The 26,880-nt window shown below is 38.8% G+C and overlaps 1 protein-coding gene across 1 annotated transcript; it reads right to left on the bottom strand.

The window, feature by feature from the left end:
- Positions 1-966: 966 nt before the first annotated feature.
- On the bottom strand, positions 967-26,880 carry PCOLCE2 (procollagen C-endopeptidase enhancer 2). Its single transcript, XM_075761135.1, has 9 exons — positions 26,549-26,880; positions 25,429-25,537; positions 17,386-17,641; positions 15,876-16,000; positions 12,649-12,785; positions 8,573-8,727; positions 4,807-4,890; positions 3,153-3,320; positions 967-1,513 (listed from the first exon to the last, which is right to left on the bottom strand). The coding sequence occupies exons 1-9, from the start codon at positions 26,635-26,637 to the stop codon at positions 1,383-1,385; spliced, it is 1,254 nt and encodes a 417-aa protein (XP_075617250.1). The 5' UTR covers positions 26,638-26,880; the 3' UTR covers positions 967-1,382.

Below are 26,880 nucleotides of genomic sequence, written 5' to 3' on the forward strand. Positions count from 1 at the left end.
TTTGTCTCCTGCCTAGCTACCGGTTAAGTCTTCGGAAGAGATGCTGCAGTGCTACTGAGCTGTGCTGTGGCAGTACCTCTTGGCATTCATATGAGAATCAATAATTGAAGAATGGTAATCCACATTACACTACTGAGATAAGCAATGAGTACTTCCATTGGGACTGTGCATTTCATTACAGTTTCCTGGAAATGGTTACAGATTATCAAAAGAACTCTGGTGTGGTATTTATACACAAGGAAAACAAGTACTTAAAGAGATCTCAGATTTTGCTCCATCCATGTAATTTTTATCAGTATTCAAGTTTTACCCAGTCTGAAAAGTGTGTATTTCATACCTGCTTTTGACCAAAATGTTCTCCATAATCTGTTTCTACTGCTCCATCTTTGGTTTCAGAGTAACAAAGAACTCTATACAACAGAGCGAGCTGACAAAGATCTCGGTAACATTGCTTCCAGTCTGTTCTTGCCCTTATTCTCAAAATAGCTACTTGTTCAACCTTTTGCATATAGGAATGCAATAAATTAGATGGATATGCTACTATTTATGCTCCTGGTGCCAGACTGGGCATTGCTGTATTGTCCGTCCTTTCAGTAGAGACAAAAATTTAAACTATTTGCATGTGTACTTTACCACCACTAAATTAATTCCTGCCTTCCTTCTCCCTAATTACCTTACGGAACTTCATAGTGACATTTACTGACTATATAATAGTCATCAGTAGAAAAAAGCATGGTGCTGTTTTACAGTTGTCTAATTCTTTGAAGAGTAAATCCAGTTCCTATTCATATCAATGATTCACTGACTTCACTGGAAGAAAAATGAGGCCCTTAGCCAGCAAAGAAGTGTTAGTGTCAGTCATACTATGCGAGACCCAAACCATCAAAAGCATGCAAATGACCAAAAGAGTTTCTATGTTTAGCCTTCCCCACTTCATACATAATGAATAACTACTTGGTGTATGATTTAATCTTAAAATATTTTATTAAGCACAGATAATAATGCAGAAATCCATGTAATAAAACAAGCTAAGTTAAAATGAATTACTATAAATATTGCACTTAGAATTCTTATTTTACATACACAACTCCTTAAAAAATTGGACAATTATAAATTAACAGCTTCCAAGTAATTGGAATTTGGTATGTTTGAGATCAGACGGCTGTGCTGCAAATCATCGGCTTTAAGACTTAGGCAGATCTGGTCTGGCCCCAATAGGTACGTGTAACGCATATTGCTTTGTGCCAGGGTGTGCTCGGGTGGATGGGAGGGTGGGAAGGGCGAGCATGGTCTTAGGGCTGACAGTTGTATCTTCATGACTTATACTAAGTGAAAATTATTTTTTCAAGAGAGGTGATAGAATGCAGCTGCAGAGTTGAGTTTTAACATGTTTTGTTTTTCAAGGCATTTAGGATCTTTGAGTTCTTAGTCTTAAAACTCATGACAAAGCTGTTGGGAAAGACTTTGCCTCTACCGTCTTCTTCTACCTGGCCCATGATGATGTAGTTTAAACCTACAAAGGAGAGCATGATATTATAAGACAGAAATCCAGGATGTGATTTGGTAAGTATAGTTCTTTATCTGTGGTCTCTGGTTGCACTGTTACCAATGCCTTCTAACATTTTTTCCTTCCTACCTAAAGCATATACTTCCTTACCCATCTTTGCCATGTTTTTATGCAATAAAGTACAGTTATGTAAAAATCAAGTAGATAGATATTAATATATAGGAGATTAAATATATAGGAGATGTTCATTAAATGTAGACTGTCAAACGAGTCTGAAAGATATTAGAAATGCAGTATAAACATTGGATAACTTAGCTACTAACACTTGAAGTAGAGTGTGTCTCATTCAGTCTGGATATTTTCTCATTTGCTCAGCTTGTAGGATAATGCACTTCATTTTTTTTTTCATTCCCTTTTCCTCCCCCAAAGACATAAACATTTTCTAGATATATAGAGAGGCAGTCAGGCAAGTAAGGTAGGCTTAATCTGCGATAAGCCCTAGCTTTGGAGAAATCCCATGGATTTGCGTATTTTTATGGCTTAGAAGGGTTAAGGGTTTGCAAGGCCTTAGGCTGGAAGGAGTGGTGTTATAAGGGTATAAGCAGAAAAGTTTAGATATTAAGTAATGGACATTAAATAATTCATGGAGATTTAGGAAGAGAAACAGAAGTGTGTGGTTTGGAGCCAGCAGTCTGCCTAACAGGAGACAATTTGTTCTACCAAGGATGATGATATGTCTCCCAGATGGATGTCTAGTTTCCAGAGAACTAACAGTAAAAACAAAAAGCTAGTTTCTGACAAGTTTTTTTCACTTTGGTACTGCCCACTTTGAATTAATATGCTTAAATAACAGTAGTATCCTGAATGGTATCAGGGGTTTTTTGATGCTTATTAAATTATTTTGACTGTTTCCTGCTATGGTTCCATTTATGTTCTCCTGTTCTACCTGTTTACTCAGGAGGCAGAGCTGAAAACTGGTTTATTTTTTACTTAGTTATTCCGATGAAACATAGTCTTATTATTTCTTATAACACCATATAGGTAGCCCTTGTTACCTTTAACTGGAAAATGTCTTGGTTGATCTACTCTGTATAATACTGTTTAAGATAGCTATAGAAATACTGGCTGTTTGCAGATACAGAGTGGGCTTAATACTACTAGCATTTCTACAGTAAAGATGTAAATAGACACATGAGAGAAGCAACAGGGAGCAGTGTTGATTTTTGTCATTTCCTGTGCCATACTGCTCTTCTAGGTACAGCACGCTGTTGTTTTTCCCTTTTAAGTAATAGTGTATGAAAGCTAGCTCCAAAATACATACACATAAAACCAAAATCTCACTGAGCTTCATTTGAGAGAACCAAATCAGATTTTACCTTATATCGCGTGGGTTTAAAAAAAAAAAAAAAAAAAGTTTTTCAAACTCCTTTGATCTCAGTGAGTCTAATTCTTTATAAGTAAAACTTAAAAATGCAATATAAACCTGGATAACTAGGGGTGTTTATCTTTGATTATAATATTAGTTGCTGATGACAGAAACAATTAATGTCATTTTACTGATTTTTTTGTGGTCATATTTCAAATCACAGTTTTCAAAACTCTTGTCTTTTATAAACACACAAAGCGGTTATTTTTGTGTACTTACCTCTTCTGATGAGAGGACACTGCTTACATACAACAATAATTTTGGCACTCATACTCTTGCCGGCTTGTTGAATTGCTAAATTTCCTTCCTTATATACATTAATGATTGATATTGTTGCATGCAGACTGCCAGCCCGCATTATTGCTGTGATTACAGTTCCAGTTATTACTAGAAGAAAAGACATTTGATACACTTGATACATTTTAATTCTTTTTAGACATAAATTTTGAGGCATCATAAAAACTGAATAAATATATTAGTCCATAATAAGGAAACAAACAACACTGGCAACAGTTACTAAAAATGTGGGTATCACCTGTAATAGATAACTCACTGGTGACAAATTCTGGTGGCATCAAATATAAAACCGTTTCTAGAATGTATCAGTCTCTTGCAAGCCCAGTTCTAGGTTTTGATAACTTCAGTTAAACACTACAATTTGATACTACTTTTAATGACTAATTTTAAAACAGTGGAGAAGTTGAATTGAAAACATTCTAGCCAAAAGCTAAACTCCCAGCGCTGAACACTCTCAAATTCATAAAGACAGCAAACAAACTTGGAATAAATTTTTCTACAAACAGCACACTTTCAGTTCTTATCATAGCATACACTTGCATTCACAGTGCATATAAAATATTTTTACTCTTGCTCATGCCATGGAAAAGACTGAAAAATTTCAAGTATTTGATAAAAGGTGAGAGTGAATGTGATTTATTACCCTGATGCTAGAGGAAAAAGAAGTTTTATATAGTGTCATTTACCATCAACCACAAGAGCTGAGGTATGGTCAGTAAGAGACCATTTCTTTTTTTTTCCCCCCTACCTTCTTTTTTTGGTTTTGGGCAAGCCTACACTGTTTACAAATGAAAGCAAGCTGGTGGTAAAGGGTCATGCTGCAGTGACTCCATTCTGCTTTGGGGTACAGCCAGAGCCCTCAACTGTTTTTCTAGCAAAATGATGCAAAGCTGCCCCCGCTTTCGCAAAGCAACACATTTCCTCAAATCTCATGTAATTAGCTATAAAGAGAGATTAAAACAAACAAAAAGTGTGGAGGGGAAGTTGTTCCATCACATTTTTAGGCATATTATAAGGGAATAAAAAAAAACTTCCCAGTATTAATATGGGAAAATATTCTGAGACGTAACTGAATAAATCAGCAGTGACAATGCCGTCTAAATATACAAGCGGACATCATTTTTCCTGAGTGATTTGTGCCTGTGTACAGAAAGCAGTGCTAGTAAGCTTCCATGCCTTCTAACTTCTTTTAAAATATTTTGGAAGTCTATAAACTGAATTATGGAATAGTCAGCAGGTGCAGCATAAAATGTGTATCGGCTGGTTACAGACAAATGAGATGACAAAACAGTAACTGAATCAATACTTTCCTGTAGGAGGTTGTCTTACATTGTCATTTGCTTTTCAGATTGAGAAAGTATGCTCGTTTCAGACATGTGTGCAGTGTCTATTCCGGAATAGCTCTAAGAATGTATTGAGTGAAACACAGATACTAATGTCAGATACGCGCATAGGCTATATTTTTACACTATCTTATATATTAATGGTATCTCAGAACTACATCTGAGAAAATTCCTGAGTCTAAAAATACAGCGCCAAGTGTATAATTAAAAAGAAACAAACTTTGTTTCCTTACCAAAATTACTTGAACAATAATTGCTTTCCAGAGTCCCGCTCCTCTTACACTTTTGCTGGCACAGGGCAACTGTTGGCTTCACGACTTTTTGAAGAGCAAAAAGTAAATTGAAATTGAAATGAGGTATTTTATACAAATGCAAAGCAGTATTTTAAAAAAAAAAAAAGAAGAAAGATGAATAATCCTGATGTATACATTAACTAGGTCTGGTATTGCAAGGGATGAACACCACAATAACAATATTCCTTTTCTCTGCCATCACCTCCAATCATCATCTTTTCACGTGTCTCAGCTACGTATCTGTTCTAATGACCTTATAGAATGGGATGTTACAGAAAATTTACATTTGATAGCAGTGTGATCTTAAATATGTAACTTAGGGTTGTTGCCTGTTGCCATACAACTCTAGTAATACGCTTCAAGTATCATAACATTATATTACAGTAACACTTCAGAGGGAGGGGATGGCCTTTTATCTGAAATTACTCTATGGTGATGGAAGAGATCAGAGTTCAAATTCCTGATTCTTTTTTCTAAATTTTTCACATAGCTTCATGAGATGTAGTACTGTGTAATTTTTACTGATGACATTTTGAAAGACAACCTAATGTTTGAAGTATCTATTTTAATATTAGGGGTTGACATTTCCTTTCTGAAATCGAATGCTTTGTTTATAAACAAGTGAATACACTTTAGATGTAGATGTTAATAGTCTCTGTGCTTTACCCAGCTAAATCTTTCTATGTGACATGTTGGCATGCAGTATTTTTAAGGCTTTTATCTCCTTTTCAAATTTGTTGGGAATTAGTCCATGACATAATTATTGGAAACATGGAGCTGAGACGGACAGATTAAAAAAAACAACAACAAACCCCTACATAACTCTAATTTCCAAGAAAAAACAAATTAGTTATGAAAAATATCTTTGCATTTTTTTACTTTCTTTAGAATGCAGCATTTTGCAGAAGTTTTATTCAGCCTATACTTTCTGAAAAAGAACTTCTGACTAATGTTCCAATCAGTAATTTATACTTGTACTTTTCTTTTAATTGAATGAATTGATTTTATAATTTTCCAAGTTTCTGAGATTCAGCTGGATGGCATTAAAATTACTTTGTTTTCAGTGTTATGCCCATGACTGTTAGAAGATCTGCATACTCAGTGTTTTGCCTTTCAAAGTTTAAAAATTGGACCCCGTATTTTTCATTGATTTGGGGTTGGTTTGTGGGGGTTTTTCTTTCAGTCTTCATATGATTGGTATTCAGTGTGACTCTTTAGAAAATCAAATGCCTCCCACAAGGAAAAGTGTTAAAAAAGCAAGTTACTGTGTCTCTGGAGGCATATCGAGTCATATTCTGCATGATGCGGCCTCAGATTTACACAGTCATGGGAGTGAAACTCCCACTGCCATCACTTCCGCTGCCTTGAGGTGTCTGCATAGTTCTTTCATACCGGTGTGTATTTCTGTTTTTAATTTCACGCTTTTAATAAAGTGACTTCTATGTAAAATACAATGTAGAAATAATACACTATATTCAGCTCCTAGAACTTTAAACTAAATGACATGTTTTTAAAAATTATTATTTTAAATTACAGTTAGTGCTTGGCAGGGTGCCATGCCGTTTAATTAGTTTTCCTCTCTTGCAGCATCAGTTGCTAGGTCAGGCAAGTACCTCCTATCTCAGTGCTACATGCAGAACACAAAAACTACAGATATGATGTTCCTTGAGTCTTTCAATTCTGTGTCTGTAGCAGGAAGATAAGAAATGTAGCAGGTAGATGAGTCACAGGTGCATGCCGGTAAGGTAGCTGCCAAAAATTTATTGAGGTGCTCTGATTTTTCCAAATTTAAAACTAGGATTACGCATTACACAATATTCTTGTTTGGTCCTCTCAAGGGGGGAGCTTTGTGCTAACACTTGAAGTTTTACTTTTGAGTTTAGTAAATTTTGGTTGGTGACTAATTTCACTATGGTTTGTCAGTAGAGGCTGCCTAGTGTTGTACAGATGAGTAAGGTATTTTAGCAAAACATGAATTGCAGAACTGAATTAAAAGTTTAGTTGTCCACCATTTTACATGTAGCCATACTGACAGGCAAATGCATCACTTGATCCAATGAAATAAGAAAACAAATTACTTAACCATATGTATTGGATTAATCTTCATTATTTTTATTAATGTATTGTATGGCATTTATTTCTTCAAGTACAAATATTTTTATGTAAGATAGAGACTGAGGTAATTCTTGAAAGTGCCTACTAAAGTTAAGTATGTTATTAATGCCTGGAGTTCTGTGCAAGTTTGAACAGGTCTGATTTGCAAGATAATAAGCTAAGTCTATTTGAACTGGGCACTTCTGAATGCAAATGATTGATCAGAAATTTAACTAAACTGCAGGGGTTTGCTGTGCTTTGGTTTGGTTTTAAGATCAGAAATGCCTACACCATGCATAATTGATGGGACCTTGAAAGGACTTCTTATTTCTGTCTGCCTGACAAGTCCTTTCGAACACCTTCCCTCTGTTGTCCTCTCTCAGGTGACTTTGCATTGTTTTTATTTTCTAACAAACACTGCTGTTGTCATAAAAATTGATTTGGAATTAATTAGTGAAGTACACCGCTTTTGCACGTGCACACACAAATATCTCACAGAGCAAAACTCAATGGCAAAACCCTGAACGCAAATGCAGCGTGAGATATCTGACAGCCTGGATTAGTTGAGACCAAGTGTTTGAACTAACAACTTCTTAATGATGTCCTTTATAGTGAAGAAGAGCTGAATTATTTATTAGTAGAGTAGCAGTCACATCAGAGTGATTTACAGGTCATTATGATTTCATTTTTATAATGTTTATTTTCATCTATTTTAAATATCTTTCATTATCAGTATTTAAGCACCACAGCTTCTTGGTTTCCTGCTGATAGGCCACTGCTGTCCTGACTTTTTATATGTTTTAAGTACAAATCAGGTTATGTGTTGCAAAAACATCATAAATAATTTGGTTTTCTGCTATAACTGTGTCTTAAATCTCTCACATTCAGGTTATAGAAATGGTAAGAATTTATCCCTTCAGTATCTCAGTAATGAGGTATTTTTGGCAATACCTTCAGAGAACTCCTCCTCTGATCTCTCATATATGCTGTCTAGTCTTAAATATAAAAGGAAATTTATTTTTAGTGTGACACATTTCTTTGTAAGTTCCAATCCCTTATTTTTTTAAAATTAAAATAATTCTAGGAGAGTGTCATGTTGACGGGATGTCAACAGAATCTGAAGAGGACTCAAGTGGCTTCCATACCAATTTTGCTTGATCTTACTATGTGAAGAAAAATATGCTCACATTTTTACATATTAACTTGTATAGAAGAAAGAGTTCCTTTAAATAAAGCTCTTTCCTAAAATATTTAGAACTTCTTATACACAAGAATTTTGTTCATCCATTCTTCTATGGAATTTGCTAGTTAACTGTCAAAAATTGAGAAGAGACAGGAAAATTCTCTCAGCTGGAGTGAGCTACTGTTACACTGGACTCTCGCCTGGATAGATTTCCTTTTAATAATGTTAAGCAGATTCTCCTTTGAGTATATTAAGATATCCCTTTGAGTATATTACTTTTAATTAATGCTTTCAACATTTGAAATACTAACAAACCATTAAACTGTGATTTATTTTTTTTTTTAACGTACTTCCTATGACATTTTTCCATAGCCCTTTCCTGGAATAATTTATTTTTCTAAGAAATAAAATAAAGTCAATAAAACTTACTTGAGGTAGCCGGGACTGTTGTGGTAGTAGGCGAAACTGTAGTTGTGGGTAACTTTTTTGGTCTAAATTTATAATGGCCAATAAAACCGTCAGCTGTTAAGCTTAAATCAGACAAAAACTGAACAAGCAACTCATTTTTCTCAGACAGAATAGGCCTGAAATAGAAACACAAAGTAAAATATTTCCATTGTTTTGAATGTCAAAGAGAAAAAACATTAATAGCGTTCTTACAAAAAAAGAGCGCGTGCTTCACTTTAGTTATTGGTCTGAAGGCAGTATCTGCGCCCAGACTAATACTGAAATACATGGGGTTTTGCTAGCATGTCAGACGCTGGTGTTACGAGTGTGAAACTCGTTCTGATGAATTATCTGAACCTCTGATTCCTGAAGGTTATGTCAATATGAGTATCTTTAAATTCTTCTCTGTGACTACATTGCAGACTTCACTTCCATGGAATGGAAAGGGCTATGTTAACAGTGGGAAAATATATTAAAAAATATATTTTATATATATTATATATTTAAAAATATATAAAAATTATATATATAAATATATATAATAATATATAATAATAGATTTTTTTTAAAAAAATACATAAAAATACTGAGGAAGAAATCCTCAGTATGTAGCTGAGGTAAGTAAATGTGGTTTTTCTACTGTTTGTTTGTTTTTGTTTAATGAAAACATATTACACATTTGGAAGGCCTTAAGAAAATGAATTCAATGTTGGATTCTGTAATTCTTTGACAAAACCTCTAAAAATAAAATGGTTTGGGTTATTATTTCTGTGGGCTCAGGTTTTCTCAATGATTGGATATTCACTACCAAGGCTGTGAAGAGCCAACGGAGTTTTTTTCCTAGGATTTGAAATGTCATGAGCAAGCACTGTTCAGTGTATTAGTTTTCAGTGCACAAACTGCACAGCACCTACTGTGACGCTGCCTCTGGATGTGGATGTAGTGCGATAAGACTTCATTCAAGACTACTGTTAGAGCCAATCGTACAGAATGCAAGTCCAGCCAAAGCAGCACTTCTCTCATTCTACTGAGCTTTCCACAGACCTTGTCTCAATATGCGTTAATACTTACTAACACACATTTTTCAAGGAAAACCACAGATTTTGTAGAGAGGAAGAAAAATATAGAGGCAAAATAATCTTGGTGAGGAGAGAGGAAAACAGAAAGTGGTTTTAAGATTAGTTTTACTAAAATGACCATGTTATTTCTTCCCAGGAAGTCTGAGTTCATGAGCAGGAGTTCTTCAAAACACTTAATCAGGCCTTTGAAGTAAAAACTTATCTCCCAGTTTTTTGGCAGGTATTTCAGAAATCAGTTTACTCTGATGGCTGATCGTGACATAACCAAAAGCGTGTGCCTGGTTAGCTGGAATTCTCTATAGATTTACAGATGCCGTGGTAGTTGCACCAATTATGCTTTGCTTGTGGTTATCTGGAATTCTCTAGATTTACAGATGCCGTGGTAGTTGCACAGATTATGCTTTGATTATGCTTTGCTTGCTGCAGTACTGACACAGGCTGTGGACATAGGAGGGCACTGATCATCAGCTGCCTGAGAGCTTTGTTCTGCTGCCTGAACACCAGGACTACAACAGCAAATCTGAAACATCTGACGTAGTCTGTTTCCTCTCTATTTAAAAAAGGCTTTTTGTCTGAGAGGTGGGGTTTGAGTAATTACTTGTCCTAATAAATTGTGATTATTCTGCATACCATTCATTTACGTGTCATAGTAATTGTACTTAGGAATCAGGTATGTGGTTACACTGTACGCTTGTCAGTCTGCAGTTGGATCTGAATTCACTCTGCAACCACCCAGTGAGTTCAAGGTATCCACTTTACCCATACTTCTGACGTATACTGTTTCTGTTACAGAATGCCATGTTACGTTATCTGTATCTGCTGGTTAGAGTTCCACCTTGCATAATTAGCGTCAGACACACAAGTAATACTCTTTATAGAAGGCTTGCTTCACATTTCAGTTTACACACTAGGATTCCCGGTGCTTTTACAACACTGGTCCTGTCCTTACTGTTTTTCTGAACCCAGCTGATAAATTTTGATGAGAATTCTGCAGAGCTAGTGGAAAATCCCTAGGAGCCGTACTTTCCCCCTTTCACTGGATATATAAGCTGCCTATATACAACTTGGCAAGGGAAAGTGACTGTTCAAGCTGTATATTGGATCTCCAGTTAGGAAGCAATGCTAGACTAAAATTGGCTTTCAGGACACTTCTAACATTCTGTAACAGGAAATCTCATCTCTAAGCTATGTGGCCTGGGTCTGAGCCCAGTCTTCTGCCCTTATTTGCCTTTTGCATAAAATCCATACTAAGGTGTCTGTATTTTGAAGCCCACTAGGGTTTAGCAGACCAATTTACAGCTTTGACATGCGGTGGGGATAGATGCCGAGCCACAGTTGAGAGGTGGTTTAGGAAGCTACTCCAGGTTGCCTCTCAGGGACTAACTGGCACTTCTTCCTTTTGCACTGCCCCGTCAGCCAAGACCAGATCCTAACAGTGCAAAATGTACTGTACAGCTGGGCTACGTTTTAGGCCAAAAGAGGCAGCTAAGTCCCAGGGCCTGGAGGCCACCAGCCTCATCTGTAAGGGATGTTGTTCACTGCTGCCTTCTGAGAACCAAGGGAAGGACAAGATCTTGTGGAGTTCAGTTCTTACCTCAGCTGGAAAAGGTCTGAAATGTCACAACTTTATATATAGAGTGAGTCAAATTAGACTCTAATCATTAAGCTTCTGGCTTAAACTCTGTTCAACTAGGAAGCAAGCCCATGTGCTCCAGCCCTTTGGATCCAACTTGCGCACAAAACACTCATGGCAGAAACTGAAGGTATTTGTATGGAACATCACTAGTTGACTGTTTCTAATATGAGATTCTGTTACTTCTGGGTTGTTTGGGGCTTTTTACAGTAGCTTGAAGGCAAATACCTTCTGTTCTGCAGTAACAGTTGGGATGTAAGGGATGGATCTGCAAAGTCACAAGGGGGGTCTCATGCTGTGCTCATCAATGGATTACCTGTCTACCTGGTGATAAAGTATTAAGTAATGTAACTAACAACTGTCATCTGCTGGTTGCTTTTTTTTATTCTGTCTGAAGGAAAAGGAGTGTTTGCAATAGAATTCTTTTGGGGAGAGTGTTTTTACTTCAGATGATAGTGAATTATTTTTTTATCTAATACATACAGATGCTTACAACATTTAGGTCAAAGAAACATATCACCCATTTGGAGACCCATTCAGTCCATCTGCAGTCACTCCAAGTGCCACAGCACTGCACGGCAACAATTCATCTTAGCTTCCAGGTAAAACTCTAAGCTATAAAGTAAGACCTGATTATATAGTTAATGGTATCATTGGCTGGGTTGGGGATGGGTTTTGGAGGTGTCAGGAGGCTTGGGATGGGTTGTTTTTGGGGGGATGGGGGAGTTGTAGGTTGAGGGGGGGAGTGCTGAGGGAGTCTGAGGGCAGGAATTTGATAGCAAAGCTGGTGAAAGCCTGCTGTGCTACCCAGCACGCTCAGGAAAGCAGTCTGTGCCATGAGAGAACGTGCTTTGGCACCGACAGAAGAGATGGTAAGCAGTGATGCAAGGAGCAGCCAGGAACGAGCAGAAGGGAAGTAGCTGAGGGGGAAATGAGTCAGATAAAGTGAGTAACAAGCCAAGGGGCTAGAGAGTTCAGCTGGATCCTTGTACTTCAGTATCTAGAATCAAAATATATGTATTAAGTGATGTTAGTGTTCAGCTACCATTAATACTGGTATTATACCAATATCAATAGCATTAGTATTGGTGTTATTAGACAGTGCTCTAATGAGGCTTGAGGGACAGGACAGAACACAGGTTGGAGCCAGGGCTAGTCATGGAGGGAGAGGGAAAAGGGAAAACCTAGGGAGAGACAAGACACTAAGCAAGTCCTGGAAGTTCAGTTGGAGGCAGAAAATGTCACATTTAATTTTAAAAAGAATAAAAATCTTTCTGAAGCCTAGTACAGAACTGTTAGCAAAATGACACATAGTGGTAGTGAAGTTCGTAGTTAAAGTTACTTACGCTGGTGGACTGTCTCCGCAGTACTTCCCAATTCTTTTAGCATCATTGATTTCCCCACCATTAAACACTGCAACGTAGTCATATCTGCAGTAGTTGTCTCTCTCCACATCAAACTTCTCAAACTTTAGCTCTATTAACTGCAAGGAAAGAGTGAATAACTCATTAAGGTTTTGATATGCGGAATTCATTAGTGCTTTTTATAGTAAGTGACCTCTTCACATGAAGTACTAATTACTTTTTCTTTCCATAAAGGAAAAGTCTTTAATTCACGTGACTTTTCTCCAACAAATAGTTCAACATGTGATGCTAATATTCTATAAAACATTTTCTTCTCAAATATATGCAAGTAACTTCCGATAAAATTATTTTTATGGGTGAATGAAAACAGGATAGTAGGTGTTAGGTGTTATACTGCTTTTAAAATAACTATAACAAATCTAAACCACAGATAAGGGGCTTTTAGTGTCATTGTATCACCCAAATATGTTAAAGGGCAAAGTTGGTTAAGAGCTATTTCACTGACTTCATTAAGAGCAGGGTTTGAATCACTGTGGTTGCAAATGCTGTGTTTATTTCATGCAAAAATAAAAAGGTCAGAAACAAAAATATTGATAGGAAGAAGATTAGTAAATAGTAAGACTTAAAACCAAAAGAAAGTAAGTAGTTAAAGGAATGGTGTTTCCATACACAATTTTCATAAATGTCAGGGCTTTACAAGTTGTAAATGAGAACTAGTATAACTCCATATAGTATATTTCCAGTACTGATGCTATTACCTCCAATATGACTTGTATTCATGGACTTTTCTACTTAAGAAAGAAAAACAACGGACAAGAAAACAGAAATGGAATTTGCTACTCTGAAACAAAGTCCTGCAGTATGGTTCTGTCAGTTGTTGCAGCAAGAAAGGAAAACACAACATAACTACACAACTGAAACAGAGGTAATATATGCATTTAGGTTGCTCCTTTATATGAAGCACAACAGCATTTAAATCACCCTCCTGTAAATAGCACGAATGAGGCTTGAATGACAACACTGAACTGTGTTGATTGTAAATATGCAGGATTTCTCTTTAAAGGTCTGTCTCAAACAAAGATGATATTAAATCTTTTAAGACTGTACAAAGAAAAAGGAGTCATTTGTACATCACATACACTTAATTTGATTTACTGACGTAGTAAAAATGATCTTGTTCTACATTCATAGTAATGATAACCTGTTATCACGTGATGTCTTAGTTTTGCCTCAATATGCCTTTGCACTATTCAGATGTGTACGGCATTATTTTGTTTCCCATAAAGTATGAGTAACCTAGGGGGACTTGCCTTCAGAGATGAGTAGCAGGCTTGTTTCAAAAACCTTGTCATCATAATGAAAAAATGCACTTTAAATGGAAGTACCCATCTGAATAATACACTTATGATCAAAAAAGATGTATAGAAAGAAGTAATGCAACTGGGAGCAGGAATGCTAAATTTTTCCATATGCAGGCATAACAGCAGGCCATAATATCTACTTTACTATTGTTCATAAGTGCACTTTACACTAATAAAGAAGTATTTCATGATAGAATAGAAACTCTTCACCGTCATGAGAAGCTCCTCCATTTTCTGTAATACATGAAGTAATTATTGGTTTCTTTTAGAAGCAAGAGAGTGCCTTGTTTTATTGCTCATATGCTTGTGAAAGGGAAGTACAGACAATGGCACCTAAACTTTGGCAAATGGAAGAATGAACAGCTTTTCATGTGCACTTGGAGAAAAGCTTATTCACTACTTCCTCAAAATGGCTTTTGTCACAGTCGAAATTCTGCCTCATTTGCATGCAAACAAACGCTGTTGCAGTACATGAAAAACATACTCAGAAACTTGTAGATTTATGGAACAGTATCTTCAAAAGGCACAGGATATAATGCCCTTATTTATATGCTTATATAGCCTTCCTTAAATCTTCTCTACAAGCTTAGGAAAAGTTTTTAGGCTTATCTAGAGATACTTGGAAAGAACCAAAGTAATCTGCAGGTTACAGATAAGGTTTTTAAAAATCACTGCTTATCTATAGGATTGTTAAATGACCTGTATCTAGCAAGCAAGGAATGTGGATTAAAGAGGAGTACAGGAAAGACTAAGCTGACACACTGCTTCAGTTCAAGGGAGAAAATATCTTGGTAAATGGAAAAGTATGAAAGATCTGAAGAGTATATTTATCTGGGGCAGCTTTTTTTATTTGGGGGATTATGGTCATGAGCAGAAGATTAAGAGGAAAGTTGTCTATACATTTAGAGGAATTTAAAAAGCTGGACATGGTTAAGAAAAGCAACCAACCTACCATACATGCTTGGATGACCAAAACGTTCAATCACTGTAGAATTCCTGCCAAGGTACAGAGCAGATGGCTCTGCAACAACCAGAAAATGTGAAACTAGGATTGAGATTAGCCCTACAGCCTAGGGAACACACTTGCGTTTGCCATTTGTGGCAAGTGGTGGCAAATGAGCCCTCTGGGTCTGCTATCACATCTCTTCAGGTCTTAATGAAGTGGTAACATATGCTCTGATGGCGTCTGGCTAATTAAGCAGGCATGTTATGAGATGGAGCCTTCAAAACACGAAATAAAGCAAGCTTTTTCAAATGTATATTGAAAATCCCTGTGCAGGGGACATCCGAATATATTCTTCATTCTGTAAGCAGAATAAAATCATTTCTGCTTTTAATAAATTCAATCAGCTCTGCCTGGGTACCTCAATAAAAAACTGCAGCAACACCAAAAATGCTACAAGTATTGTTAGACTTAAAGCTAGCATTGGTCATCATCATGTTTGGTCCTGAGATGATCACCTGCCCTAACTTAATTTGCATTATGTTTTGTTAATTCACATAATCATCTTCATAAAAAAATCTAGTTTAAAAGCCTCACCAGTCACAGATGCCTTAAAAAATACGTTTAATTTAGGGGAATATATCAATGCACAGAAGAAGAGATACAATGTCGAGAAAGCACAGGAGTTACTGGAGTGAGCCAGGTGATACATGAGAGGAAGGCAGGCATCACTGGAACATAGGTGTGCCTGCACTCCCTGCATGTACCTAACTTTAGATTTTGGCCAGATAGCATTTTTATTGTTTCAGTGCAATGCAGGCAGCCTGTTGTGCAAGCAGGCTGTTGATGCGGTGTTAGTCCTTGCAGGACTGGGCCGTGCCGGCGAGGCAATGGCAGCACCTTACCTGGTTCTTCGGGGCGACAATGTGCCAGGAGCAGGTGACTCCCGCTGGGTAGTCTCGCTCCGGCCAGTTGGGTGTTTGGAAGGACCCCGATGGCTTCTCCAGTCGTCCCCCACAGTACTGATCCCCTGCAAGCACAGCACACCACGCTGACCAGAGTGCAACCGGGACGCAGGTAACCCACGTAACGCGCTTGTTTTACTGCAGGGGCCTCTGTGACGAGATGCGACCGGTCCCAGCCGGTTCCGGCTGCCTCTGCCACGGCCCCACCACAGGACGCAGCTGAGCCCTTCAGCTCAGCTGGTGGCACCTCTAGGAAAACGTAGTTAATAAAGGGCAGAACATGCCAGATGTAGAGGAAAAGGAGGGTAAAAAAAAAAAAAACAGTGAGAAGCATTCCTGTGAACACCAGGGTTGGAGGAGGAGGAGCTGCAGCTGCTGGAGCAGGCATCCCCGCAGCTGCGCCAGGGCTGACAGGCATTCCCAAAGGAACTGCGGCCTGTGGAAAGCCCACGATGGAGCAGGGTTTTTTTTCCATGTGTCCTCCTCCCAGTCCCAAATTACAAAGCTACATCAGGTATGTAATCCTTATTTATAATATGGTTATGAACCTTCTTTATTAAATTAACTCTATCATGTTATCCATATACAGGCATAGAACTGGAAGGACTAATTAATAACTCATCACCCACACTGTGTCTGCCCAACAACCTGACTAGTCTGGATCATGCTAATAGCAAAAGCCTTAAAAAAGAGTTGCTCAGCTCAGCAGGGCGATACCACCTCCCTGTAACCTCCCAGCCTCTCGCAGTTCATGGCCTTCCCAAGCACGAGGCAATGCCTTTAGGATTAATCATCCCTAACAATTTTTTTCTTTCACATGTTATTCTAATTGTTTTTAAACCAGTGTAGAAGTTGACAGTCCACAATGTCCCCTGGCACAAGACTCCACCACTTCACACCTCGCTGTGAAAAATCACCCTCTCCTTTTCTTTGCAGCCACTTGCTCATTAGAAGAGACAGTGACTGTGGTCCCTGTTCACTTCCTCCATACCGGTCATGACTTCAGAGCCTTCTCCTACACTCCCCTTGACCGCCCCTTTTTCCAGCATGAAGAGGTCCGTGCTGTGCAGCTGCTCTTCATGTAGATGTTCCCTACTTCTATCATACTTGTTGTCTCTGATTGCTTCTGATAGTTTTATTATATCCTGTTCTGAGATCGCAACATCGGAATGGCAAGCAGTATTCAAGGCATAGATGCATTATGGATTTACAGTTGCATAGTGGTTCTTCAGCAACTCTTACAATGGTTAGCTCTCCTCTTTATTACTTTGATTAACTACAGTGGCTAAACAGTTATACTTTGCTATGTGCTGAGCAAGATAATTAATGAATACATTGAACAGCTCAATCCCTAACATCTCTGGCACCACATCTTTTTAAGTATTAATGTGGCTCTCCATAGAGTTGTACAATTCTATTTGTCTTCAGCACATACGTAACTGTTAAGTACCTCTTTCATGTGGTTCTGCTGCAGAAAACTTTGCAATGAATCCACTTCCAGCAGTATTAGCATCTGAAGTCATCTGCACCAACATTTTATTGCTGTTAGATACGAGGGCACCTGGTTTCACAGTACCACAGAACCTGCCGATGCGTTGTCCATTGGCATGGCCATTGTATATATCCACAAAATCATATCGGCACAAATTGTCACTTTCCAGGTCTAAGTATCTAAAAGAAAGAACCACCACTTTTCCTTCTGGGACCTGCAGAGAGAGGGAGGGAGGGAGAGATGTATCTTGAAGTGTGGCTGACACCACATATCTATTTGATCCCACTATTTGCATGAGTATTTTCATATCCTTCACTTCTTGCCAGGTAACCTCTTTTTGTCAACTATACTTCACGCAGAGTTGTTTTTAAAATCATATTGGATCAATCACAAAAACAAAATCATAAATAACAACATCTCTGTTGCTATTATCTTCTTCCCGATCCACAGTATTGTCTAGCCAGGCTCTCACAGTTGATTCTATACCATCACCACCTAGTTCTCTCGGCATGTTTCTCTTATTTTCTGTTGAAAGTATGCAATCAGCCGTGCAGCTCCCAGTCACCAAGTAAGGTGAGGAGGATGAGATTAATATGGTTTAAAAAAAAAAAAAAAAATGGAACAAGCAATTCACAATTTTGAGCAAATGAAATGGCCTCTCCTATCTTGCTGATTTGTGTTATAAAGTTTCATAGTTTGAATGTTGGTTGTTTTTGTTTACTGACACATGACTTACATTTATAAATAAAATTGGAAACTTTATGGCTAATGCTGTATAACCCTAATATTTAGCTATTGGAGTCGGTACATTTAGCTTGACGGCTGCAGTGAAAGAATTATATTTGGAAAGAATATGTAAAACTATAAACAGAGTTCAAAAGAATCATTAGTGGGTGTCCTCAATACAGAAGAGAGTTTTGTCCTCTGAAACATCTGAGGAAACATAAGACAGGGCAAATCTTCTCACATGTCTGCATCTGTGGATGTTGCGAAAGAGGCAAGAGTATCGAGAAGGATGTAAATTAAGAGAGCATAGTAGTTTACAAGGAGGAGAACATTTCCTGGGATAGAGTTGCAAGCTTTTAAGAGAATAAGCAGCATACTGAGAAGTGAAGACTACTCTAACAAAGCACTCAATGCTATGTAACAGGACAGGAAGAAGGGAAACAGTATTTTTGAAGTGTAGAGGGACCCTAGACAGGCAGGGTGTAATTAACTGCATTCAATTCATAGCCTGGTAGAGTGGTTACCTATTAAAATAATTCCAGCTGTTCTATTTTACTGAGACACTGCTATTATTTTCTGCTTTAAATATGTAAGACACACTTAATATATCTGCAGTAAGTCCATATTTAAGCTACTTTATTTAAGAGTTGCGAATTTTTTCCTTCCTTAACAGTGACTCGTTTTAAAACACCAGTCTGAGATAAACTACAACCAAACTGTTCCTAAATGAAATTGTCAGTGTTTGAATTCTGTGAGTTTCAACAGTTAAAAATGCCTTGTCAGGTATAGACAGAAGTGACCATTCAACCCACAGAAGATACTAACACAGGCAGAAGCTCTAGATGCAGCGAAAAATGTGCTGTAGATATGTTAAGGTTACTCATTCATGTGGCTGCTTTTATGTCCAGTGCCGATATTGATCCTGCAGCAGGACAGACTTTTCCATGAGCTGTTTTCAACAGCCCAGGGCCCACTGCAGTGTCTGTTGCTAGTTTCAGAGTATTTTCCTTGAATCCTCCTTCAAAGTTCTCTCAAAAATGCATTCAGTTCCCCTGTACAGACATACATCATTACTACTATTAGATCAAAACCACAAAACTCATCTAATCTTACCCAGAAATTCCAAAGCACAATGACTATGTTTTAGAAAACTTTAAAGCCAGATGTTAGGTTTAAAACTCACACTACTGAAGTGAGCAAGACCTATAGGTGGTATCAGAAAATAACCCACATGTATACTTAGTCAGCATAAGGCCAATACAGACACATGGTCATATTGTAAGAAACTCTGTGAAAGCAATATGACTCCTTGAATCACTGCTCTCATAACTGAATCTGTTGTTATTGCATTTGTCTTCTGGTCTGAATCACTAAGAAGCATTAAGACATGGTCATTTTAACAGAAAAAGAGCTAGAAGCAATTTGGTATTCCTGTCAGAAGACCTGAATGTTATTTATGGTTATACTACAAACTTGGTGTGACCAGATAAATCAGTTCAAAAATGCTGGCTGTAAAGTCAGAAAAAGTTGGATTTAGGCAGTTAAATTAAAGCACCCTTTTTTCAGCAGTATGTAAAATAACACATGCTCTTTTGGGATGGAACACTCATTATTCCTAAGTTTGTACAACTGGTACGACAGGATCCAAATGAGGTGACCTTTAAAGATTATCATGTTTTAATACAGACTGAGCTGTTATGCCTACAGTTAAGATTATTCAACATTTTCAGCTACAAAACACTGTTTACAGTGTCTTGCAGCTTTGCTGCAACTTACCCATCTTGAAGAAGCTTCCCCTTTTCCTTCCACTGTTTCTGAAAGTTGAGCAGAAGCTGCTCCATCATATTAGATTAAATAGTTTTGTCAGTGCTTGTGAGATTTTCCCCTACTTTCTCAGCTTGAATTGCTTCTTTGAAGACACCTACTCCCTCCCTGAGTTTGAAGAAGGAAGTTGAAATGTGAGAGGTCGCTGGTTCTGGGGTAAGAAAAGGTCTTTTTGCTGTCCGTGTAGAAACACACTCAGATTTAGCCAAGTGGTTATCCCTCAGCAATGCTGATGGGTGCTCACTGACAGCTTTGTTCCGCGAGCACAGTGAGCCAGCGCTGCTCTGCTCACACCAGCCTCACAGCGTCCAGTCCTACCCCGGTGTTTTCCGCTCCCTCGTGCTGCCTCAAGTGGGGCATGGGGAACCAGGACGGGGGGCTGACTCGCACTCAAGAGGGAGAGTGTGCTGGCAAACTCCAAATTGCCAGCCAAACATTCACTCAAGTCTTGGGTTTTTTGTTTCATGGTGTAAGTAATTCTGTGCAGCATTGCATGCTTCATTCTCCTCTCTCCACCGCTGACTATGTTATACTGTACTACATTATCTAATTGTATTTCTTTATAGTTTTAAATCTCTCTAGCTTCTCTTCATTCAGTCTACTTGATCTCGGTCAAGACTCTTCCCCATAGATGTACCAGATTTTGTTTCACGGCAATTTGTAAGAAAATGTGTAGGAAAAACTCAGCCAGGTGGTCATGAGTGTTTAACAAGGAGCCTACTCCAGACTTCAGTTATCAGAATAATCCTTGCTCATATTTAGCTGAATTTGGGGAGTTAAGTCATTGACAGAAATGTCTAAATGGGGTCCCTTAATCTCAGTCACTACTTACTGCCATTACTTTATAAAATAATGTAATTGCTTATTAAAATAATATTTGTCATTATTTGCAAAAATATCAAATTTGTTCCAGCATGTGATATCAATTAAAAGTTTGTGGTCTGACCAGATGACATTCAAGAGTGCAGAGGACGGTGGTTCCACATTCTGGCAGCAGCCACTCCAGTTTGCAGCTACTCCCATGGAATCCCACCCTAAATACAGGCGTCTCTGCAAAACAATACTGTTCTTTCATTTCTACTGTTTCCCTTTTTACAATGTTGAAAACTAATGTGCTAAAATCTGCCAATGTTTATCCTAGGACATTTAAAATATTGCTGTATGAGAAACACAGGGGAGAAAGCAAAGGCCAGCATGACTCAGTTTTGTTTACTTTGAGCCGCATCCGAGCCTGATGCAGTAAGATGATGGGATACCTCTGAGGAAGAACTGGAAGGAATTGCAGCTCTTAAGAAAAAAAAAAAAAAAAAAAAGAGAGAGAGGAGTCAAAGGAAGAATATGTGATGTTTCCCCTGCAGGGTGTGCCTTATTTTTCTGTTTTATCCATCCAGCTGGTATCTTTCAACAGAGGACCTATAGCTTCTGCCTCCCCTTGTCACACTGAGGGTGACTGACCCATACTTGCCCTTTGCTTCCCTTCTTATTTTAACTCTGTGAACTTCTTTAGGATCAGATATTATGATGCTAAACTCATGTGAAGGATGCCTTACTCCTAGTGAAGGCTAAAGGAAAATAGCACTCCCTGAATTTTTAGGGGGAGTTTTTCTGGAGCATAATTCCCTAAAATCATCTGTGTAGATTATTAACCTCTTGAAAAGGACATGATTATTTTATATATACAACCCACCACAAAATAAGGTCCCTACATTTTTATTTTTTTTATCATTCATTGCAGGTAATATAATGTTAATCAAAGTTCACTTACATTTAAAGTAGTTAAGCTGTTTTTCTGTTGCTGTTCTGACTGAACACAAAGCCCTCTTCATCATTGTGCCTCTTTCCATTTCCGGGGAGGATTCCCAAACTGTCATACTTTTCAAAATGACTTGGTTTAGATTATTTGCTTTGAAAATGATTTTTTGGTGCCAACTTTCTGAGAAAATATTTTGCCTAATTTTTAAACCTATATTGTATATGGGTTTAACATATTTTGGTGTATGTTTAATACCAAAATGCTGACCGTATGTTTTTCCATAGCAGTCCTAGGTAGACTTGAAAGATACATCAGTCACCTGCAAGCTAAACATATTATTTCTCTCTACTGAGAATGAATATGTAAGTTATTTGGAGTTACATCCTGGGAAGAACTACAGTTCCTGCCTAGTCACTGGTTCCCGAGCTCCATCCTCCCCAGCCACAAAGGAATAATTTTTTTTGAAATTTGTATTAGCTTGCTCTCCCTGACAAAAGCACTAGATTCTGTTCATCTATTTCTTTTCTGGCAATACAACCATGCATAAAGATCTGTTCTCTACTGGAAGGGCAGTTTCACAATGATATAGGAAAATGATTTAAAATATTTCATTCCCCCAGGGCAGATTCCCAACTCCCCGATAAGTAAATTTTTCAAACCTTGCTTATTGTCAGCAAACCTGCTGGAACACAGCTCCTGAACCTATAAAAATATAACCTTACATAACTCTGACAGTCTTCAGTATTATTGTTGAACATAAAGTTGTTAAGAGTTTTATGGGAACTATGCAGTCTGCCAGAAAAACACAGGACAGCAGTCCAGATTCTTGGACTACGTGACACATTTATGTGAGGTGATGGCCAAGAAGGATTACAGAGTATTAAAAGTAAATGTATATGACATACTTTAGATAAAGCTATATACATTACTATAGGAAAGGAAATAGCTGTACAAATGACTTCTTAGCAAAGCCAGCTAAAAGCTGCTGGGTAGTCTGCCAAGGCTGTAATATAACCACAAGCATGTGCTGAACACTTCTTAGAGCTCTTAGAATAGGGAAGCTGTTTTCTTTAGCCAGCTGAAAAAGTCCCAGTCTCTTGAAATAACAGAACCATAATTGAGTTAGAGAGACTCTTCTAGCTTTAGCAAACCAGTTGGAAAGATTTCAGCTGATACCTGAATGCTACATTGCTTTATCTGTATTACCCGTAAGATTTCCTAAACCTATTTTCTTCTAAAGAATGAATTAGCGGTCACCCTGCCTCTGTGGATTTCTTCTACAGATGATGAGATCCTGTAGTTGAGAAAACAGCTTCATGCTTCTTGTGACCCAGGTGCAAAATGAATCAATGTCTCTTCCACTCTTGCAGACTTGTCAAATCCTGCATTAGGCAGAGTGTTTTCAGGAAGGTGTTCACAGCCCTTGGCTAAAATGGACAGACGAAAAGTCTTAGTCACCTTCTAAGATCAGATGCTAAATGAGGAAGCTGAACAGTAACTACAGCATATTTCTTGACGTCTTGATGGCCGTGTAACTGGCTTTCTTACTTGGGTGCTATTAAGCAAGCTATTCTGAGCCTCAGCAATATCTGGTGAAAGGATTTTGTTGTTTAAATTCAGGCTAACCAGACCCTTGAGTGTTTTCCCTCAGTTTGGTAAATCATCCTCTTTTTAGAGAGGGTGCAGGCTTAGTCTTGCAAGTTTTGTAGTCCCTGCCTTCCCCACATCTTTCCTGTGCATCCAAAAGACAGGGCGTTCTACACAGTTGATGGGGGGGTGGGGAATCAGCTTGGCTTAGTGAACAATATTGTCTAATAGGGGTTAAATGAGGCAGGAGCACAAGAAAGCCTGGGCTACTACAGTAGCGCAGCCCTTCTCTAGTTTTGGACAGGCTACAGAGAATAGGTATGCAGCAGTCAAAGAACAGGAATAAATGGCAGCACAGCAGAAAAGTGGGAGTCAGGACGATCATGAAATGCCAGAAGCCATTGAGTTCCTCCCATGGTCAATAAAGCCTGAGTGCAGACACAGCTCTGCTACAGCTTTGTGGTAATGCTTCTCACAATGTCCAGGCTAACCTGGACGTTCATGTTTTGTTGACAACAGCCACATTAAGTCCACAATGAAACTACTCTGTGTGGACTCTTTAAATACAATCAATTGTTGTCTTCTTCTACCCCCAATATATAATGACGGGCAGATCCATGGGATGCTTCAGTAAATGCTTCTTCAGTGCTGCCTCCATCTGTAATCTGACTTTTTTAATGGTAAAATCTTTATCCTGTTATAATCAAAATCAGTTCCTTCCAGATTCAATTTTGAACTTTTGAACATCTTATACTGAGTTATGTTGGTAAAGTAACTTTGGGGATTTTTTTCCCCATTTAAGGCATGTGTGTATGATTCCAAATGCAATTTGTGTCTGCTCTGCAGATTGTAAAGTGGGCCATGCTAATTGCTATAATCTCAGCCCCTCGACAGCAGGAAGCAAATGTCTTTATGAGCATACACTGTACTTCACATCATACTCTTCTGGATAAAGTCAGTCACAGATTGAAGGTAACCTCTAACTTGGCCCTAATAATAATGCAACATAAAGGTGCAGAAAGCAATTGTTCCAGCTTCACTGGTATCCTTCAGATAAAATGATTAAAATTACATCACTCATTTGGTATGAGAGTCGTTTTAACTGAACACTGTAAACAGTTCAATGTCTCTTGCTTTGCGTCAGCATCTCTATAGTAGCAGGAGACAATTATCCTGTGACATCCTCTTCTACTGCCGACACCTAGCCTGTAATGCAGTCTTGGGACTGAAGTTGTCTTTAGTGATCCCATCAACACACAGACTAAGTTTTTTAATGCTTTCTTATACATATTTTTTCCTGTAAAGACCATACTCTAGGCCTCGATGTCACAGGAGTTCTTAGTGAAGCGTGCCTTCAAAATGTAGAGGAAATTAAGTAGGAAATTTTGGAGGGCTTAATTTGTGGAAATGTGAGAAAAAACAACATTCCAACCCCTTTCTCTGAGGCCCTGGATAAGGACACATCAGCACTGAAATGTTTAGTTGTAGTTGTTTAATGACATTTGCTGTCCATGAATACCACGGCTCTGCCCTACAGTCTTGTTTCAGCATCAAAATATCAATCGTACCACATGCTTTTGCATGGTCATTTATAAATGTAACAACACTTTCTTATTGCTTTTGTCAGCTTGCTGTATGACGTACTCCAGATGTCCTGGCTGGCAGAACACTGTTACTCACACACTACAAGCAAACCTGACTGAATTTTTTGGTTTTGTTTGAAACTTTTTCTGTGTCTTCTTGCCAACAAATTTTGCTTTTCATTATGTACACCTCAAAGCTTTGCTTTAATCCATTTGATCTAGCCTAACTATTGCTTTCTGCAGTGACTGAAAGAGTAGATGTTTGCTTTCAACTGGGTTAATTTAAAACAATTAGAGGTGTGTCTATGGAAGTCAATGAAAATTCGCTCCTCACATTAGGCAAGGTCAGTTCTATTTCAGCTACTATTATCATATTACAGCAACCCTAAAAAGTTTCAGATAGTTGAGCTGGTCTGAGTTACTGAGTGCATTATTGCATATATGTTATCCCATATAAAACACTGGCATTAACAACAAATAGCTCTTCACTGTCTTCAGCACTGATGTTGTGATATTAAAAATTCTTACTGTGATTTTCCAAGTACATTTGCTGTTTGGAGGGTAGACTCCAGGAAATCCTTCACTCCCAATAAACCCTGACTCTCCAGAAACAACTCCTCCACATGCAAATGTAGGCCTGAGAATAATAGGAAAAATAGTGCTTAATTTAAAAATATATTTCATTTATTCTTTGTATAATAGTAAAGAGGCATGGACTGTCTTATACTTAAAAACACAGCTTATATACTTAAAAACTTTGCTAACTTTAAATATATGTTTCACTACTTACATAATTTAATTATTGACATAGAATGTGCAATTTAACACGCAAACTTAGGTGTAGAGAAAAATTAACTACTTGGACCTTAATTCTGGGTTTACACAGACTGTTATCCTTCCCTCCTTTTTTAATTCATAAGATGGAAGGTGTGGTGGTGTGATCATTGCAAATTGCTATTATAATGAAAAAAATTATTAAAAAGTCATTAGTAATGACTTTTTATAGTATACATAATAGTAGTTAAAATAGCACAGTAATAAAAATAACTTTTAATTCCTATCTATTCCACCCTGAAATGTTTTGAATTTAGACATTTTAATCAAGTAAGTCACTTTTGAAGTTTTCTATACGACAGGAACGCAATCCATCATGCGCGAAAGTCCTGCTACTCCAGTCCGGTGATGAATCGTACGTCCCGATTTTGCCGGTGCGAGGACGTGCAGGGCAAAAAAGGCCAAGTGTCAGCTCCCCGCTCCAGCCACCCCACGGGGCACGCAGGGAGCCCTGAAAAGCCCTGTGCAGAACCACAGCGTTACTGCTGAGGACACGAGGGTGAGTGAACGCTTTAGATACTGAGATATTACATTGCTATCATATTACTCCTATATTACTCTTATTGTTATATCCTGTTATATGTTATATGGACCTGCTCTCGCAGTGGGCTGTTTCCGTGGAAAAAGCCCCTGTCCGTGCCCTCCCCTGATGCCGTAAATAAAACACCCGCGGGTGCTGCCCAGTGCCAGCGGAGGTGTCCGCGCACCCCGCAGAGACGCGGTGGGCACCGCTCCTGCGGAGGGAAGGGGGGGGGGCGCGCAGCCGTGCGCGGGGCGGTGCAGCGCTGCGCGGGCGCGGAGGGACGCGCGGTACCTGTGCGGCGGGGCCGCGGGGCGCGCCGCCGCCAGCAGCAATAGCGGCAGCAGCAGCGGCAGCGGCGGCCGCGGGGCGGCGGGCGGCATCTCCGGGCGACGGCGGCGGCTGGGGTAGGGCTGGAGCCGCTTCTCCGTCTGCCGCCTGCTCCTCCCGTGTGCGCCGGGGCCGGGGGAGGAGGCAAAGGCTTCCGCGGCCCTCCGCCCCCGGGGCAGGGCAGTGCCGGGCAGGGCTTCTCTGCCTCCCTCCCTTTGTGGGGCGCGGCGCTGCGCGGCCGCGGAGCCGCGGGCGCTGCCGGCTTCCCCTTTCCCCAGGGGGCTGTGCCCCGGGAG

This window comes from Balearica regulorum, chromosome 9 (genome assembly GCF_011004875.1).
Source record: "Balearica regulorum gibbericeps isolate bBalReg1 chromosome 9, bBalReg1.pri, whole genome shotgun sequence".
NCBI lineage: Eukaryota > Metazoa > Chordata > Aves > Gruiformes > Gruidae > Balearica > Balearica regulorum.

What these genes read in the sequence shown, in the direction of transcription:
- PCOLCE2 (XM_075761135.1), bottom strand. Translation starts at nt 26,637, where the DNA reads ATGCCGCCCGCCGCCCCGCGGCCGCCGCTGCCGCTGCTGCTGCCGCTA. An exon ending in CCCGCGGCCCCGCCGCACAG is followed by an intron (nt 25,538 to 26,548) that starts GTACCGCGCGTC and finishes TATTATTCTCAG; the next exon opens with GCCTACATTTGCATGTGGAG. An exon ending in TTATTGTTCAAGTAATTTTG is followed by an intron (nt 3,321 to 4,806) that starts GTAAGGAAACAA and finishes CTTTTCTTCTAG; the next exon opens with TAATAACTGGAACTGTAATC.